This window comes from Megascapheus bottae, chromosome 2 (assembly GCF_031878675.1).
Source record: "Megascapheus bottae isolate mThoBot1 chromosome 2, mThoBot2.hap1, whole genome shotgun sequence".
Classification (NCBI taxonomy): domain Eukaryota; kingdom Metazoa; phylum Chordata; class Mammalia; order Rodentia; family Geomyidae; genus Megascapheus; species Megascapheus bottae.
The window spans coordinates 57961938-57979243 of record NC_143510.1 but is presented as its reverse complement, the minus strand read 5'-3'; the positions used below and the strand labels follow the sequence as shown (position 1 = coordinate 57979243).

Below are 17306 nucleotides of genomic sequence, written 5' to 3'. Positions count from 1 at the left end.
AATCTGGGCCTGGGCACTGTCCCTTAGCTTTTCAGCTCACAGGTACTGTCATACCCCTTGAGCTACAGCCCCACTTCCCATTTTCTAGTGGTTAATTGGAGATAAGAGTCTCATGGACTTGGGACTTTAGTGCCCAGGCTGGCTTTGAACTGTTATTCTCAGATCTTAGCCTCCTGAGTAGCCACTGTGCCGGCAAAAGATGTTTTATGAATTCAGTTTTGTTTGTTTGTTTTGGTTCATCGTAGGAGCCTGGGCACTGTCCCTGAGATTTTTTAGCTCAAGACTAACCCTGTTACACTTTAAGCCAGAGCTCCATTTTCAGTTTTCTGTTAATTAAGTTGAAGCTAAAAGTCTCACAGACTTTCCTGCCCAGGCTGGCTCCAAACTTGGATCCTCATATCTCAGCTTCCTGAGCAGCTAGGATTACAGATGTGAGCAATCAGCATCCAGCTATTTTAATTTTTATAACTTAAATTTTTATATAACTACTTATTTCTTTATTGTAACTACTTAATAAAAATGTATTCAAAGTCTAAATGCCATCAGGTTATAAAAAAACTCTTGAGGCCTTCATAAAGATCTTTTTTTTGGTCAGTCTGGGCCTGGGTGCTGTCCCTGAGATCTTCAGATCAAGGCTAGTGCTCTATCCCTTAAACTACAGCACCACTTCCGGTTTTCTGGTGGTTAATTGTCCTATGGAAGAACCACAGATAAGAATGAAATTAAACAGGTTAAGTTAATTTCAAATAATCTGCCAGTATAATAGTAAAAATTCTAGATTTAAGAATCAACAGAGGTCAACAGTAGATACTGACTTCATTTATTAAGTTTCCTCTGCAATCCTATGAAGAAGGCAGCTTAAATGATCAATTTTTCAAAAATCTCCAGACATAAGCCTTACATATAAGAAAAAAGTAAAAGTAATTCCTAAAATTCTAAAAATTATGTACAAATGGCCATTATATAGATACTGCTTATTCTCTTAGTTGGTAAGAAGTTTCACATTTTCCTGCTAGACAAGATAAGCTTTTTAGCTCCCTCAATCTTGTCCTGTACAAAGGGATGGTAAAAAATGCCACCAGAGATGATGTACATTTCTTACTGAGAAAATTGTTAATTTTCCCTTTAGGCTGAACCAACCACTATTGTAAGGATGCTGTGTAACACAAGCACTTGCGCAGCATGCCATAAGACAACTAAATTAAATAGAACATTGAATACTTTTCCACAGCTAGCAAAGAAGAAAGTCTACTCACGCTTTCACAGTTTTCTCAATGTTTCTGATGCAGAAATCCAATGTAATCACAACTTCTGTCTTTTTGTGAACAGTTTCATTGTAATCATCTTTAACTAATTCACTGCAAAATAACATTATTTCCATTAGTTTACCTAAGGAATCATTTATTTTTTTATTACTAATTATACCAGCACACTATAAAGTAGCATGTAAAAATGAATAGAAGTTCAATAACTTTTTTGTTTTCAGGAATACTTAATAAGGTAATAAATAGAATAGGCAAATCCATAGAGACATTGTTTTAGTGGTTGCCTAGGGCTGGATGGTTTGGGGGAAAACGGTGAGCAATTGGTTTGGGGTTGATGAAAGTGTTCTAAACTTAGAGGTAATGGTTGCATAGCCCTGTGAACATAAAAAAAAAAACGCACTGATTTGTACATTTTTAATGGACGAATTATATAGTATGTGAATTACAGTTCTATAACACTATTTAAGAAGGTATATATGACTTTATTTAGGAAAAAGGTAGAGAAAGATTCTGATTATTTAACCCATAGAAAGACTATACTGTACTGAATACATCAATGCTGAAGTCATTGTCTTTTTTTTTTTGGTTGGTTGTGCGGCTTGAACTTTGGGCCTGGGCGTTGTACCTGAGTTTTTCAGCTCAAGTCTACCACCCTACCCCCTAAACAACAGTACCACTTCTGGTTTTCTGGTGGTTAATTGGAGATAAGAGTCTCACAGACTTTAGTGGCTGGGTTGGCTTTGAATCATGATCCTCAGATCTCAGCCTCCTGAGTAGTTAGGATTACAGGTGTGTGCCACTGAGTCTGACTCAAAGTCTTCTAAGACATCAAAATAACCATGAAGTCAAGGTCATTGGAAATCACACCGTAGTTTTAAAGTTTTGGATCTATTTGTCTTCTCGGTTTCAGAAGGTTATCTTAAAAAAATAAATGAAAAGTAGCAAAAGCTGTTTTTGCTTCTGTGCTAATCCTGGGGCTTGAACTTAGGGCTGGGATGCGTGCCTGACCTTTTGTGCCCCAGGCAGGAGCTCTACTACTTGAGCTACAACCACGTCCAGTTTGCTGGTGATTAATCCAGAGATGAGTCTTACGGACTTTCCCATCAGGATGGCATTAAGCCACAATCCTCAGATCGCTGAGATCAGGAGGCTGACTCCTGAGTAGCTAGGATTACAGGCATGAGCCATGAGTGCCCAGCTCCATCAACTATGTTTGTAAACTGACTATGAAGCAAACAGAATACAAGCAAACAGACATCAAGCTCATGGTCCTAACTAGTCTGAATTAGTGTCAACAAATGGGTGATTATCAATTATTCAGAGAGATCTAGCAGAAGAATAATTTAAAAATTTCAAACTGTTACTTACATCAACCACCGAATTCCCTTTCGCATTAATTCCTGATAAAGCAGCAAAGTACTGGCAATTCTACACGCATAACACACAACCCCAGTTACTGCCTGATGGAAGAATAAGAGGTGTCAGTATTTGGTGCTACAGTTGCACAGGGCAGGAAAAACTTTAACACACATTTTCAGGTTTACAGAGTCCCATCAGGTTATGTCCCAATGTCCAAAATCTAAGTGTAGCTATAATAACTAATATTTCATCATAATTTTAAGGATGAAATTTTAATCTTAATGTAAATTTAATTCTAATTGATAGAAAATTTTTTGTTATAGTAAGTTCAAAAAAGTATACCAAGTAGAGAGAATACAAATAATTTAGAAAAAGTAACAATTTAAAAGAATAAGTTCCTAACTGACTTAGACACATATATAAACATGATGCTTATGCCTCTTCTACTGACAAGATAATTGAAAATCAAATGTTTACATAGTAATTTTCTTAACTACTAACCTTAGCCATGCTTGCATCTCCATCTAAATCATAACGTGGATGTACTTTAGGGAGGGAAACTGAAATATGAAGTAAAAGAGGTAAACACATTAAATAAAACTCATCCTTTACACTGGCAAATATAATGTATAAACTGAGTATCAGAGGCAAAACTCTTTTTTTTTTAATTTTTAGCCAGTCTTGGGGCTTGAGCTTAGGGCCTAAGCACTGGCCTTAGGTTTTCTCAAGGCCAGCACTCCACCACTTGAGCTACAGTACCACTTCCGGTTTCTATGTATGTGGTACCAAGGAATTGAACCCAGGCCTTCATTCATGCTAGGCAAGCACTCTTACCACTAGGCCAAACTCCCAGCCGCAAACTCTTTTCTTCCCTAAACAACTACTTAAAACAATGTTTATTCTCTGATTACCTCCAATATTTATTTCTAAGGTGTTTCCTTTTTTTGAAAAACATACTTCAATACAATGAAGTCAATGATTTTGTTTACACCTAAATAAGATACTAAAGTCCAATAGGAATGTAAAAATTGAAGTAATTGTTTTTTTTTAAATCAGGAAGATAAATAATTAAACAATTAAAAAATGTAGAACTGGCTTTTGTTAGATTCTAAAGTGTGGCGCAATGTCCTACAAAGACTGGATAAAAGCCGGGCATGGTGGCTCATACCTGTAATCCTAGCTACTCAGGGGGCTGAGATCTGAGGATTGCTGTTCAAAGCCAGCCCAGGAACTAAAGACTGTGAGACTCTTATCTCCAATTAACCACTAGAAAACCGGAAGTGGTGCTGTGGCTCAAGGGGTAGGGCGGTAGCCTTGAGCTGAAGAGCTCAGGGACAACGCCCAGGCCCAGAGTCCAAGCCCCATGAACAACAACAACAAAAAAGAAGACTAGATAAAATAAACCCTGGCTGAAGTTTACAATACATATGTGTCTTTGAGTGTTAAATAAAAAAAGCAGTGTAAAGTAAAACGCATATGACAATTATGAAAATAAATCCTTTAATCAAAATTGTATCTGTATCAAAATTACTAATATTGACTAAGTTATAAAATTTTAATATTTACCAAGTTCTATGTCATCACTTTGAGAAAGTGACAAATTTGTCCACTATTTTTTTAAAACAAGAAGAAAAATCCATACATACTTTTCTCATATTGTAATCCTATGGTTTTCAGGGGCTCCCGGCTCACTACAAAGATTGGGTTTTCCTCAGTGGTTTTAGGAAAATGTTGTGCCAGCCTTCCAGGCTCTAGGACAAGGCGTCGTCCTTCGTAGATAAGTTCTTGATTTGAAGAAATAATTTTGGTTTGTTTATATACCAATTCATGAAATACAGTAGCACTATGAGAAAAGTTTTTTTTAAAAAAAAGACAAAATACAATTTTAGATAAAACGAGAGGCAAATCTTGATTTTTTTTAAAAAAATTTTGTTTTGTGTTTTCATTTTAATTTTTTTTGCCAGTCTTAGAGCTTGAACTCAGGGCCTGAGCACTGTCCTTGGACTTTTCTTGAGGTCAGAGCTCTACCACTTGAGCCACAGCACCACTTCTGGCTTTTTTCTATGTATGTGGTACTGAGGAACTGAACCTGGGCCTTTCTGCATGCTAGGCATGCACTCTACCATTAGGCCAAACTCCCGGCCCGCAAATCTTGATTTTTAAATGTTGAGTACAACATTTATTTCTAAGATCAGGACCATTTCCTATAAATGTTTGGTTAATATGGATATAATAAAATGAAAATTTCCCATGATCTGTATAATATACATGACCCCCTACTGTTTAAAAGTGGGAAAGAGCAGCAGAGAGAGCAGATAGCTAGGTTCACATCCTAGCTCTTCTAATTACTTCTAGCAAGTGACAACTCCTCTGTACTTACTTTCCTCACTGGTAAAAGGAGTAACAGTGGTAACCATCCTTACAACCATGATGATGAAGTGACTTAAATGTGTAAAGAGCAGTATTAGGAACTGTGTAATATTTGCTAAACAGATTAAAACAAGCCATTCTCAAAATAATGTGTTTGGGGAAACTATGGATCCCCCTGAAAGACATCTAGAAATTGAAGAAATGTTTCAACAGTAAAGCTGAGGTCCAGCTCTACCCCAAGCTTCCATTTTGATTGGCTCAGGTTTGGAAAGACAAGTTCAAGTGGACTGCTAGAATGAACAATGGACTGCTAGTTAACACCTAATTCTGCTGCATATATATTCAGTCTCCAAAATGATGAGTAATATATTATGATGTTGATTTCATATTTTATTTATATATTGTAGGCTAGATTGTCACATCTATGATGTTTTACCTAATCTATTTCCTTTTTGTTTTACTGGTGGTTGGGTTCGAGCCCCAGGCCTTGTGAATGCTCAGCAGGCATTCAAACACTGAATTGACTCCTGACCCCTTTTATGAATTTTATCAGGTATCACAATTGCTATTTGTTTTCTCTCAAAACAGAAACTAAAGTACACAGAATGGATATAAACTACTTCCATTAAGATTTATTTTGACTCAAATGCAGTCCAGTTCTAAGAAATAATATAGGCAAATGTTTATATTAGCCACCCAATTTTCATCAGTGTAGCACTTGGCAACAAAATAAATGATTACAACATAGGTATTAACCTTGATACAACTCATTTAATTCAGACTTCCTCAGTTTTACACGTAAGTGTGTGTAAATATTTAGCTGTTTCATCACAAGGACAGATATTTTCAAAATCTAAGTTTTATGCATTTCTGTTTATAATCAACAAATGTTGAATATATACTTAGTACTCATCATTTTATGACACTATGCAAATAAAAACTAAGCTATATTTAGGCTTTTATATACATATATATATATATATATATTTTTTTTTTTTTTTTAACTAGTCCTGGGCACTGTCCTTCAGCTTTCTCAAGGCTAGCACCCTATACTAGGGCCACAGTACCATTTCCAGTTTTTTCTATGTATGTGGTACTGAGGAATCGAATCCAGGGCTTTGTGAATGCTAGGCAAGCACTCTACCACTGGGCCATACTCTTGGCCCTACGCTTTCATATTTTAAAAGCAGGACAAAACTCTTAGTAAAATTGAGCTCAACAACACAGTATTTATGATTATTTGACTGTATAATTTTTCGTCAGTTGCAGGGCTTGAACTCAGGAAATGGTGCTAACCCTGAGCTATTTTGCTCAAGGCTAGTGCTCTACCACTTTGAGCCACAGCTCTACTTCCCGTTTTCTGGTGATTAATGGGAAATAAGGGTCTCATGGTCTTTCCTGCTGCACTCCTCATATCTCACCTTCTTGAGTAGGTATGATTACAGGGATGAGCTAGCACCACATAATTATATATATATATATATATATATATATATATTTTTTTTTTTTTTTTTTTTTTTTTTTTTTTTTTTTTGCCAGTCCTGGGCTTGAGCTCAGGGCCTGAGCACTGTTCTTGGACTTTCTCAAGGCCAGAGCTCTACCATTTGAGCCTCAGCACCACGTCCGGCTTTTTTCTATGTATGTGGTACTGAGGAATCAAACCCAGGTCTTCGTGCATGCTAGGCAAGCACTCTACCACTAGGCCAAACTTCTGATCCCAAGCACCACATAATTTTAAAGAAGTCATAGAATTCATTTTGTAATACTTGCAGCTTAACTACAAGCTAACTGACCTGTAGACTTAACAAAAGTCCTTTTCAGTTTTTTTTTGATACCTCTTGGTTTTGAATTTAAGCCTTTAATGAAGAAGCAACCTCCAACTCAAATCCCTTTTATTTCAGAGCTAAGTGAAAATGAATTTGCTGATTACTCAATCATAACTTTCCTAGTAAGAATTGGGCACACCTGGTGAAACTGATGCATCTTTTCTATTTCTTGTCCCAGTTTAGGAAAATATTCACTAATAACACAAGGGGTTGATACAAGAAAGAAAGATAAATGGATACTTACGTATTATAGCTGTGAATATAAATCTTATGAGCCGTCATTTGTTGTAGCGAAAAAACATGAATTATCATTCGGTGAAGTATATCACTAGTTTCTGCAAAAAACTGGTCAAAACCCCAGCACTTTTCCTGGTCTGCTTCAAGGATGTTTGCAAGAACAGGGGTAAGTAGTACCTGAAGACCTCTAAAATAGTATTGAAAAAAGTTTTTGAAAAGTAAATACCATATATTCTCTAGGTACAAACCAAACCAGGAAATCAAATAACTAGCTTCTTTTTTTTTGGGGGGGGGGGTGGGATGACCATGAGGCTTAAACTCCGGGCCTGTGTGCTGTCCCTGAGCTCTTCAACTCAAGACTAGTGCTCTACCACTTGAGCCACAGTACCACTTCCAATTTTCTGGTGGTTAGTTGGAGATAAGAGTCTCACGGATTTTAGTGCCTGGCTGGCTCTGAAATGTGATCTGCAGATCTAAGTCTCTTGAGCAGCTAGGATTACAGGCCTGGCTTACAACTAGCTATTTTTACAAGTTGAAAAATCTCTGCTCTGAAATGTTTTGGTCCATAAGTGCTTCAGATCTGTAACTTTTTTTCATTTTGGGACAGCTGGATATATACATTATGAGATATCTTGGGGATGAGACTCATGTTTAAAATATGAAATTGGTTTATGTATCATATATATAGTACATAACCTGATGTAACTTTACATAGTAGTTTTAGTGTACCTGCAATTTGGCTATGATCTGTCTTGAGGTCAAGTATGAAAATATTTTTTCCGCTCATAGTATTATGTCTGCACCCAAAAAGTATGAACTTTGGAGCATTTTGGATTTTGAATGCTCCATTTATATTATTTTTTTCCTTTGTCTTTTAAAGAAAAACCTATAGCCTGCCTATTTTTCAGAAAGTCAAATAATTTTCAGTTAACAATTATCAATAAATTAAGAATTATAGGGTTTTTTGTTTTTGTTTTTGTTTTTTTGGCTAGTCATAGGGCTTGAACTCAGGGCCTGGGCACTGTCCTTGGACTTTTCTCAAAGCTAGGGCTCTACCACTTGAGCCATAGCATCACTTCCAGCTTTTTTCTGTCTGTAGTACCGAGGAATCAAACCTGGGTCTTCTTGCATGCTAGGCAAGCACTCTACCACTAGGCCAAACTCCTGGCCCCAGAATAAAAGGTTTTTAATATTAATTTTTCTTTTGCTGATAATTGTTGTCAAGGCTTTGTCAAGCTCCAAGTTCCCTCACTTTTCTAAATGTGTTATGTTCATGGTTACCTTACCTAGATAACCACTGACAATAACCAGATGTTCATGAGGGTATTTTATTTCCAGCAAAGGGTCTCTAAGGTCCTTGTAATATAGCAGTTAATATGTAATTCTGCATATGGAATTTATATGTCTTTCATATTTATACTTCTTAAGAAAGTAAATTATGGGGGCCGGGAGTTTGGCCTACTGGTAGAATGCTTGCAGTATGGTGGTTCCTCAAAAGACTAAACATAGAGCTCCCCTATGACCCAGCAATTCCACTACTTGGCGTTTACCCAATCATCCAGAAACAAGGACATACTAAAGCCACTAACACAATGATGTTCATTGCAGCACTATTTACCATAGTGAAGATTTGGAACCAACCCAGATGCTCCTCATTTAATGATTGGATCAACAAGATGTGGTATTTATACACAATGGAATTTTATACTGCTGTCAGAAAGAATGACATCACCCCATTTGTAAGGAAATGGAAAGACTTAGAAAAAATCATATTAAGTGAAGTAAGCCAGACTCAAAGGAACATAGGCTCAATGGTTTCCCTCCTTTGTCATAATCAGTAGAAACCTTGGGCTCCCCTAGCTTAGATTTACAACAGAGCAAAACCTAGAGACATAAGGCCATACAGGACCTCCAGGATATAGAAACTAAAGCCATATAATGAGTGATTGTTATCCTTAATGTAATATGTTATCTCTCATCTCTTTTGCTGTCCCTTGGTTATCTCACATTGTTACCTTGTTATCTGATATATTGTATATATGTTTATCTGGTTATTTGAAATAGGATAGGGAAAGAGGAAAAACAAGATGAGGGATGAGGGTGGGGGGAAGGAAATGGGGACCAAAACATGAGAAAGGGTATCAAGGTTTGTGAAGTAATGAACCTTCTATCTGGTAAATATAATGCAACCCTTCTATTAATTACAATAAAAATTATATGAAGGGCCGGGAGTTTGGCCTAGTGGTTAAAGTGCTTGCCTAGCATGCATGAAGACCCGGGTTTGAAATCCTTGGTACCACAAATAGAAAAAAGCCGGAAGTGGTGCTGAGGCTCAAATGGTAGGGCTCTAGCCTTGAGAAAGTCCAAGGACAGTGCTCAGGCCCTGAGCCCAAGCCCAGGACTGGCAAAAAAAAAAAAAAAAAAAAAAATTATATGAAAAAAAGAAAGTAAACTATGTTAACCTATCAGTCAATAGTGGAATTAAACAAGTAATGACCTCTGAGTAAAAAGATTATATACTTTCAAAATGTGAGTGTAAGAACCTTTGTTTTTCTTCTTGGTTCTCTAAATTATAAAGTGTGGTCATATAGGTTCCCAATTATGGAATTTCAAATGGCCTTTAAAATTTAAATTCATGGGCCAGGAGTTTGGCATGGTGGTAGAGAGCTTGCCTACCATGCATGAAGACCGGGTTCATTTCCTCAGTACCACATACATAGAAAAAGTGGGAAGTGGTGCTGTGACTCAAGTGGTAGAGCTCTGGCCTTGAGAAAGTCCAAGGACAGTGCTTAGGCCCTGAGTTCAAGCCACATGACTGACAAAAAAAACAAAAGACAAAACAAAATAAAATTTAAATTCACTTATGTGATAGACACTAAAACAATCCACTATCTGTTCATTTTTCCCCCTATATTCTTTTCTTTTTTTAATTGTTTTTATTGTAATGTATAGAGGGCTTACATTTATATTCGCCAGGTAGTATGTGCATTACTTCTCACACATTGATACCCCTTCTCATATTTTTGTCCCCATTTCCCTCTCCCTATATCTGTTCGTTTTTAAGGTACATAGTTAATGTTTTTATTTTTACCCAAAGCTTTGTTTATTATCTAAATCTTTCCATCTCATGCTACACCTTGTGTTAGGTGGGTATGAGAACCAGCTTTTACTGTGATTAGCTGAAGACTTTAAAATAGTAGCATAAGGCAGTTCAATGAAAATCAACTTGGAAAGATCCCTCCACCCCTGCCCAAGTCCTGGAGATTGAACTCAGGGCCTGGGCACTGTCTCTGAGCTTCTTTTGCCCAAGGCTAGTACTCTACCACTTGTGCCATCGTGCTATTTCTGGCCTTTTCTGTTTATATGATGCTGGGGAATTGAACCCAGGGCTTCATGCATGCTAGGCAAACACTCTACCACTAAGCCACTTTCTCAGCCAACCCAGAAATGTTCACTCACACAAATAAAGGAAATAGTCTTCTTTCCCACTAATCTTTCAAAGCCATGAAAATGTTAGTTTGGGAATGTATGACTCTGGGTAAAGAAAAATGTAGAGGAATCTGAACAACAGATATCAAATCCTGATAAAACAATCTGACTCCAAATATTAGGCTGGACTTGAATGAGGCATACACATGAACTTTTAATTACAAAGCCAAGCTACTTCCTGCTACAGCAGCCAGGTTAGGTTTCTTGTTGTTGTTATCCAGTCTTGAGCAGCTCATTAAGTTTTTGAGTAGTTGTTTCCAATGTTCATTCATACAGTATATTTTACTATACTACTTAAAACAAAATTTAAATATTTATAGCCTCTCTTGGCTCATGGCTGTAATCCTATCTACTTAGGAGGCTGAGTTCAGGAAGATAGTAGTTCCAGGACAGCCTGGGCATCAAAACTTGTGAGACCTCTTTTCAACCTCTTCTTCCTATGGTGGCATTCACCTGTGATTCCAGCCATGTGAAAGGCCGAGACTGGGAAGATCATGGCTCATGATTAGTCTAGGCAAAAAAAAATTTGTGTGACTCCATCTCACCGGGAGTGGTGGAACACATCTAACTTAGCTATGGCATAAACAAGAGGATCATGGTTCACATATGGGTCCAGGTAAATAGTGAGGTACTACTCAATAACTAGTGCAGAAAAGGGCTAGAAGCATGGCTCAAGAGTTAGATTTGCCTGCCTATCAAGTATGAGACTGAGTTCAAACTCTAATATAGAAAAGAAAAAAAAAAAAAGAAAATTACAAAATCTGTTTTTAGAAGTTAAATTAGTATGCTAATAACTTATTAAACAGACAAGGTTTGTTATCCTCCAGAGATAAGCAATTTATAGTCTAGACCATCAGATTATGGCTTCTAAGTTTCACCAATAAACAGCACATGCTCACTTTCTGAGCTCTATATTTTATCAATTTTGCTTGAGGTCCCCTAGTTGAGTTTTACTAAGTACAAACTTAACATAATCACTATAATATTAAATTTCTGCTCTCTAACACAATGAGTTTTCTATGGTAAAGCTACATAATCAAATTATATTAATGAAATTTTTTTCTAGAAAACGTAAGAAATGAAATTGTAAGAACAGTGGTTTTTGAAAATGATTTTATCAGTGGAACTTTTGATTTAAAAGATTTTTCACAGAACCCTATACTGTGAGGAGTAATATTAGCTTGTTTTAAATGTTTATTTACTTAGATGCATGCTGAAGGCATACAAAAAGTACCTACAATTCATAATAGGTACTAAGCCAGATATTAATTATATCCTATGTATGTTTACTTGTGGATTATATAGCTACCATGGCTGGAAAAAATATTTATTCAGTAATCACAAATTCTAAATATTGAAAAGTATGTTGGCTATATTTCTAGAGTAAAAACCAAAATAATTTATTTTCAGTGGTGATACAGAGGAAGAGTACTTGCCTAATCAGTATGAGACTTCCCCCTTACCACTAAACAGATAAATAATTGATTTTGATTGGGGGGGGTAGAGGGAAAGAAAGGGGGACAAAAACATGAGAAGGGGTATCAATGTAATACCCCCACTACCTGACAAATGTAACTGTAACCCCTCTATACATCATCCTGAAAATGAAATAAATAAATAAATAAATAAAAAGAATTGATTTTGTATCCTGAATTTCTCTTGCATTAATTGACTATGATAAGATTCTTTTTTTTCCCCCCTCCAGTTCTGGGGCTTGAACTCAGGGCCTGGGCACTGTCCTTGAATACTTTTGCTCAAGGCTAGCCATCTACCACACTAGAGCCATAATACCACTTGGCTTTTTCTGTGTATGTGGTACCAAGGAATTGAACCCAGGGGCTTCATGCATGCTAGGCCAGCACTCTACCACTAGGCCACACTCCCAGCCCTATGATAAGATTCTTATCTGGCATATTTTGAGGCTTGGTTGCTAAATTAATCAAGACCCAAATACACATCTGAAATGCTGCATAATGAGACTAGAAAATGATTTTTATCTCATCATTTGAGTCATTTAAGTACTTAAAAAATGAGAATACTAAACATTTTGGTGATTGCTTTTTATAATTCCAGTTGAAAACTTTATGGATATCTACACCACTCTTTGTGATCCACTGATAATGAAATTTTGTATAAAGGATATCATAGTCTAAATAGAATCCCCAACATTGGGGAAGAACTTCAAAATTAGAACTTAGTAATCTTAAAAATATATGCCTGATGACCTGGGAAGATTGCTTATATAGCTTAGAATAAGTATTTACCACAAAGGAAAAAATTCACATGCTTTAATAATACCTAATCAAAGTAAATACAAATCACAAAACCAATCTGAGCTATATAACAAGAACTCACTCAAAACCAAGACCAACAAACTCCTAAAACTATACTTGAATATCTGAGTATGTGTGATTTTAGACAATGAAGTGCAAAATATGAGAACTAGATACACTATATTTACCGAGAAAGACTACAAGAAACAGGCATGTCTCCACTCCAGTCAATTGGTCCATTTTCTGCTTTTTGTACTCCAGATATTGCCCCAGAAGGCTTTCCAGTAATTATTTTATACCTTAAGAGGAATAGAAGCAGAATAAAATAAGCAGTTCGTTACTACGTGGCTTATTAATGGGCTTTGCAAAAGTAGTTTCTCAACTGTACCTACAATTATCTACTAGATGAAACTTTGTGATTGATAGTCACAATCAAATACTTTGAATCTGACTGACTGAAGCAGAATAATGGTTGTATGAATACTTTTATACACCATAATTAATTTTCATTTGGGATCTCAGAGTGCCATAACAGCATCTTGATGTTTACAACAAAAATATTAATTTTTCCATTTAAAAAATAGAGCAAATACAAAAAAATTATGTCACAGAATATCTCTACACCATGAAAAAAGCAACTAATCCCTTTTAGTCTACATTATTCATAGGCAAAGTCAACTGAGTATAAAACTACCGCAGAATGAACAATAACATCCTTTTAGGAAAACAAAACTATACAGAACACAGCATGAGAAAAATTCTTTGCATATTGAAAAAAAATATTACCACTGTAGGAATAGATGTGCCAAAATTATAAAGGCCAATTTAATGAGATTCCAGATGAGGATGTTAAAAATGGATGGACTGAATATGTAGGGATGGATGGGGAAGCAAAAGAATACTACAATGATGTAGTAAATCGATATAAGCAGTCTTCTGGGTTTCAGAACTTTTAAAAACAAATCTGAACATAGGAAGGAAGTATGAGTTTCTTGCCCTTAAGAATACTTGTACTCAGGGCCGGGAGTTTGGCCTAGTGGTAGAGTGCTTGCCTAGCATGCACGAATACCCGGGTTTGATTCCTCGGTACCACATACATAGCAAAAAGCTGGAAGTGTTGCTGAGGCTCAAGTCATAGAGCTCTAGCCTTGAGAAAGTCCAAGGACAGTGCTCAAGCCCTGAGCCCAAGCCCAGGACTGGCAAAAAAAAAAAAAAAAAAAAAAAAAAGAATACTTGTACTTACATGAAACTATAAGGTATAACACAAAGGAGTAGTATGTAAACTTACAGATATAATTTCTGTCAGAATTTGCTTAATGTAAAAATAAATGTACTCTGAGCAAATCAATGTATCTTTTTTTTTAAAAGTAGAACTAACCAGTGAAACTGATTAAGACTATCTGCTGCATCCCCAGTAGAAGCACCCATAATTTCTGCTGTGAGAAGTTTTTTGAAGGAAACCAATGTGAAAAGTAAAATGTGTTCACATGAAAAGATACGACTATGGAGGAACAGCTGGAGATATGAGGTCAATGCAAGAGAAAGGCAAATAGGATATAGGGATACTGTTCTCTATTTCTAAAAGTTTAATTTTGTTAGAAGCCACATGTAAACATTCATAATATATAAAGGAGATGCTTAGGGAACAATATTGCTATAATGTGAGATAAACACATCATTCAGTAGTAAAGTAAAAGTTGCTAATTACTAAGCACTTTTAGGCATTCATTTTTATCAGTGTTCACAAAAAGTTGAATTTCTGTGCAAATTAAGAAATTTTGCTAATGTATAACTTCCCAGGAAAAGCTATCAGGTTGCTTATGAATCAGATGGATCCTTTCTTAGGAAGCACCATACTTTTGATTTAATTCATTTTTAGGGCAGCAGATAAAAAGCAGGATTAACTGTTAGGCACAATTTCTGTTTAATGAGAAACGCACAAACTGACTATGAGCCACTATTAATGAGGAGATTTAACCCTATATACTGCCAAAATGTTATTTTTTAATGGCTAAAGCAAGAGATATATATATGGGAGAACTGTATTTCTTTTATATCCGATAATGCATTGTTCTTCTTCTCCACAGAATTCTACTATTTATAGTGCCATGTAAGAAAGACACTTACAAGCACATAAAATTTACAAAGAAGCAGTGTGCCACAATTAAATTCAGAAAGCAGTAGATTTTTTATGACAGACCAAAGATAGGATGTCATTTACACATTTGTATATCAAATTATTCAAACATGACAAGAAAGATAATGCCTATATATTACTCCCCCCCCCGCCCCGCCCCAGTCTTGGGACTTAAGGGTCTAGCCACTGTCCCTGAGCTTCTTTTGCTCAAGGCTAACACTTGATCCACACCGCTACTTCTCCATTTTTCTGTTTATGTGGTACAAAGGAATCAAATCCAGGCCTTCATGCATGCTAGGCAAGCACTCTACCACTACGCCCTATACTTTTTACAAAGCTGCATTCTTATTGAAAAACCAGATTGCTAAAACAGAAAAAATGACTACTAATTTGAATTACTATACACCTAAAACATATGGTGAAACAAAATAAGCTATACATTTAAAAATTATTTGTACTTTTAGATGGAAAAGCCACTTACATCACTTCTTTATTCCTACGAGGCCCTTCAAATGGTCTGAATGGCAGTGATCCAGTAGCTGCATGGTAAAAGGTTACCCCAATACTCCAAAGATCAACTGTTGCTCCGTATTTCTTCTGATGATCTTTCCTTAGTACCGCTCTCTCATACATATCTGGATGCTAAGAAAATGTGAGAAAGGATTTTTTAAAAAGTCGATGAACTAGTGAAGGAACTTGTCTCTAATTAACCAGTAAAAAGTTGGAACTGGAAGTGTGGCTCAAGTGGTAGAGAGCTACCTGTGAGAAAAAGGTGAATGAGAGCAGGAGACCCCGAGTTCAAGTGTGCATATGGATGCATGCATACATACATATGTGTGAACGAACACACACACACACACACACACACACACACAGAGTCCTTATACCTAATCTGTCATGTTTTTCTAATAATTTCATTCCCTACTCATTCATGCTATCCTTTCAAAGAAGAAATGGAAGACCAGGCACTCAGATCTCCTTTAGATCCTCAGCCAAATACCATCCCAGCTGGACCTGTGTTCATCTGCCAGGCCTACATGTTGTGCCATGGAGCTGATTATCTGCTAGAAATCAATTCTTATAATTATACCTATTATTCTATGGATCAATTTCCCCCACTACTGGATTACTTATGAGCTTTAATTATCTCCCATTTAATTAAAAAAATGTCCTATGTTTGACTCCTTATCTTCTTTTAGCAATTGCCCATTTATCTTGCAGTAAAGATTCTTAAAATAGCTACTTTCCTCCCCCAGAGCTACGTTATGACCTTCTGTTCAAACTTATCATCTATATGCTTTAATAACTTCTAAAACCGTATATTATCCTGAGCTCTAGATTCACTGTCTACCATTTTCATCAATGTGTAAAAAGGCAGCTCAGATGTAGCGGCTCCAAGAATCTCTCTCTCTCTTTGACGGTTAGCTAGTTTGTCTTTTATGGGGTTTAGGACATAGGATGAGAAAGGTTACCTTGGGGGCATGCCCTTCCTTCCAAGTAATGTCCATTCTAATCCTGGGGTGTTTTTTTTGAGCTTTTCCTTTTTCTTGGCACTCCTTTTGCTGCTAGCAGCCACTTCCGGCCTGCAGCTGACTGGCTCCTCCTTGGAGAATTTCCTCTGTTCCTTGGAGACAGGGAGGCTGGCTGCCTCTACTGGTTCATTTGCTTCTTCCTCTTGGAAGGACTTGTGCAACCACCAGCTGTCTCTTCACGATCACAAACCAACTTCTCCTTGGAAAAAGCTTCCTGTTTGGGTTTTTTATTTGAAGAAGCCTCCTGGGGCTTTTGCTTTTTCTACTTTTGGGGTTTTTCATGTGTTTCCTCATTCTGGAGTGCTACTGCTATTTTCTAGAGATGTCATGGCAAGCACAGCTAGTCATTTCTTTTCTTTCTTCAAGCATTTCTTCTCCTGTTTCTCACGTTTCCTAGTAATTTCAGCACCTGCTTTCTCTGCCTGAACCACTGCTTCTTTCCTGGCATCCAAGAGTCTCTTTTAAGCAAATAATTATATCTTTCTTTGCTAGACATTCTTCATCATATTATCTTTGCAAAATTTTAATAGTCTGAGTTTGACACATTCCCTTGTTAATATTTTTGTTTTCCCTACTAAAAAGTGAGTTTAGAGAAATGTTTTACTTCTGGTGTATCACTGAAATCTCAAAGGAGAGCACAGTGCCTAGTGCACAGTAGGAATACTTAGGGAATAAATGAATGAAATCCCATTCTGAGGCACTCTTACCTAAAAGAATATAAAATATATCTACAGATGTGTTTGAGAATATCTATTGTTAGAACAATTTAAGCCTTAAGTCACATCAGACAGAATAAGTAAATTTTGTCCTTTCTCTTA

At 36.5% G+C, this 17306-nt stretch overlaps 1 protein-coding gene across 5 annotated transcripts in view; it reads right to left on the bottom strand.

Annotated features, from left to right (window-relative positions):
• Tbk1 (TANK binding kinase 1) overlaps positions 1-17306 on the bottom strand; it is a 46560-nt gene that overhangs the window by 14371 nt on the left and 14883 nt on the right. For all 5 annotated transcript variants that reach the window (XM_090327976.1, XM_090327969.1, XM_090327973.1 and 2 more), the window contains 7 exons: positions 15438-15598; positions 13008-13118; positions 7065-7244; positions 4271-4467; positions 3126-3184; positions 2634-2725; positions 1257-1358 (listed from right to left, as the gene is read on the bottom strand). In XM_090327976.1, coding sequence (XP_090184102.1) covers positions 1257-1358; positions 2634-2725; positions 3126-3184; positions 4271-4467; positions 7065-7244; positions 13008-13118; positions 15438-15598 — 902 coding nt within the window. The remainder of the gene's footprint in view (positions 1-1256; positions 1359-2633; positions 2726-3125; positions 3185-4270; positions 4468-7064; positions 7245-13007; positions 13119-15437; positions 15599-17306) is intronic.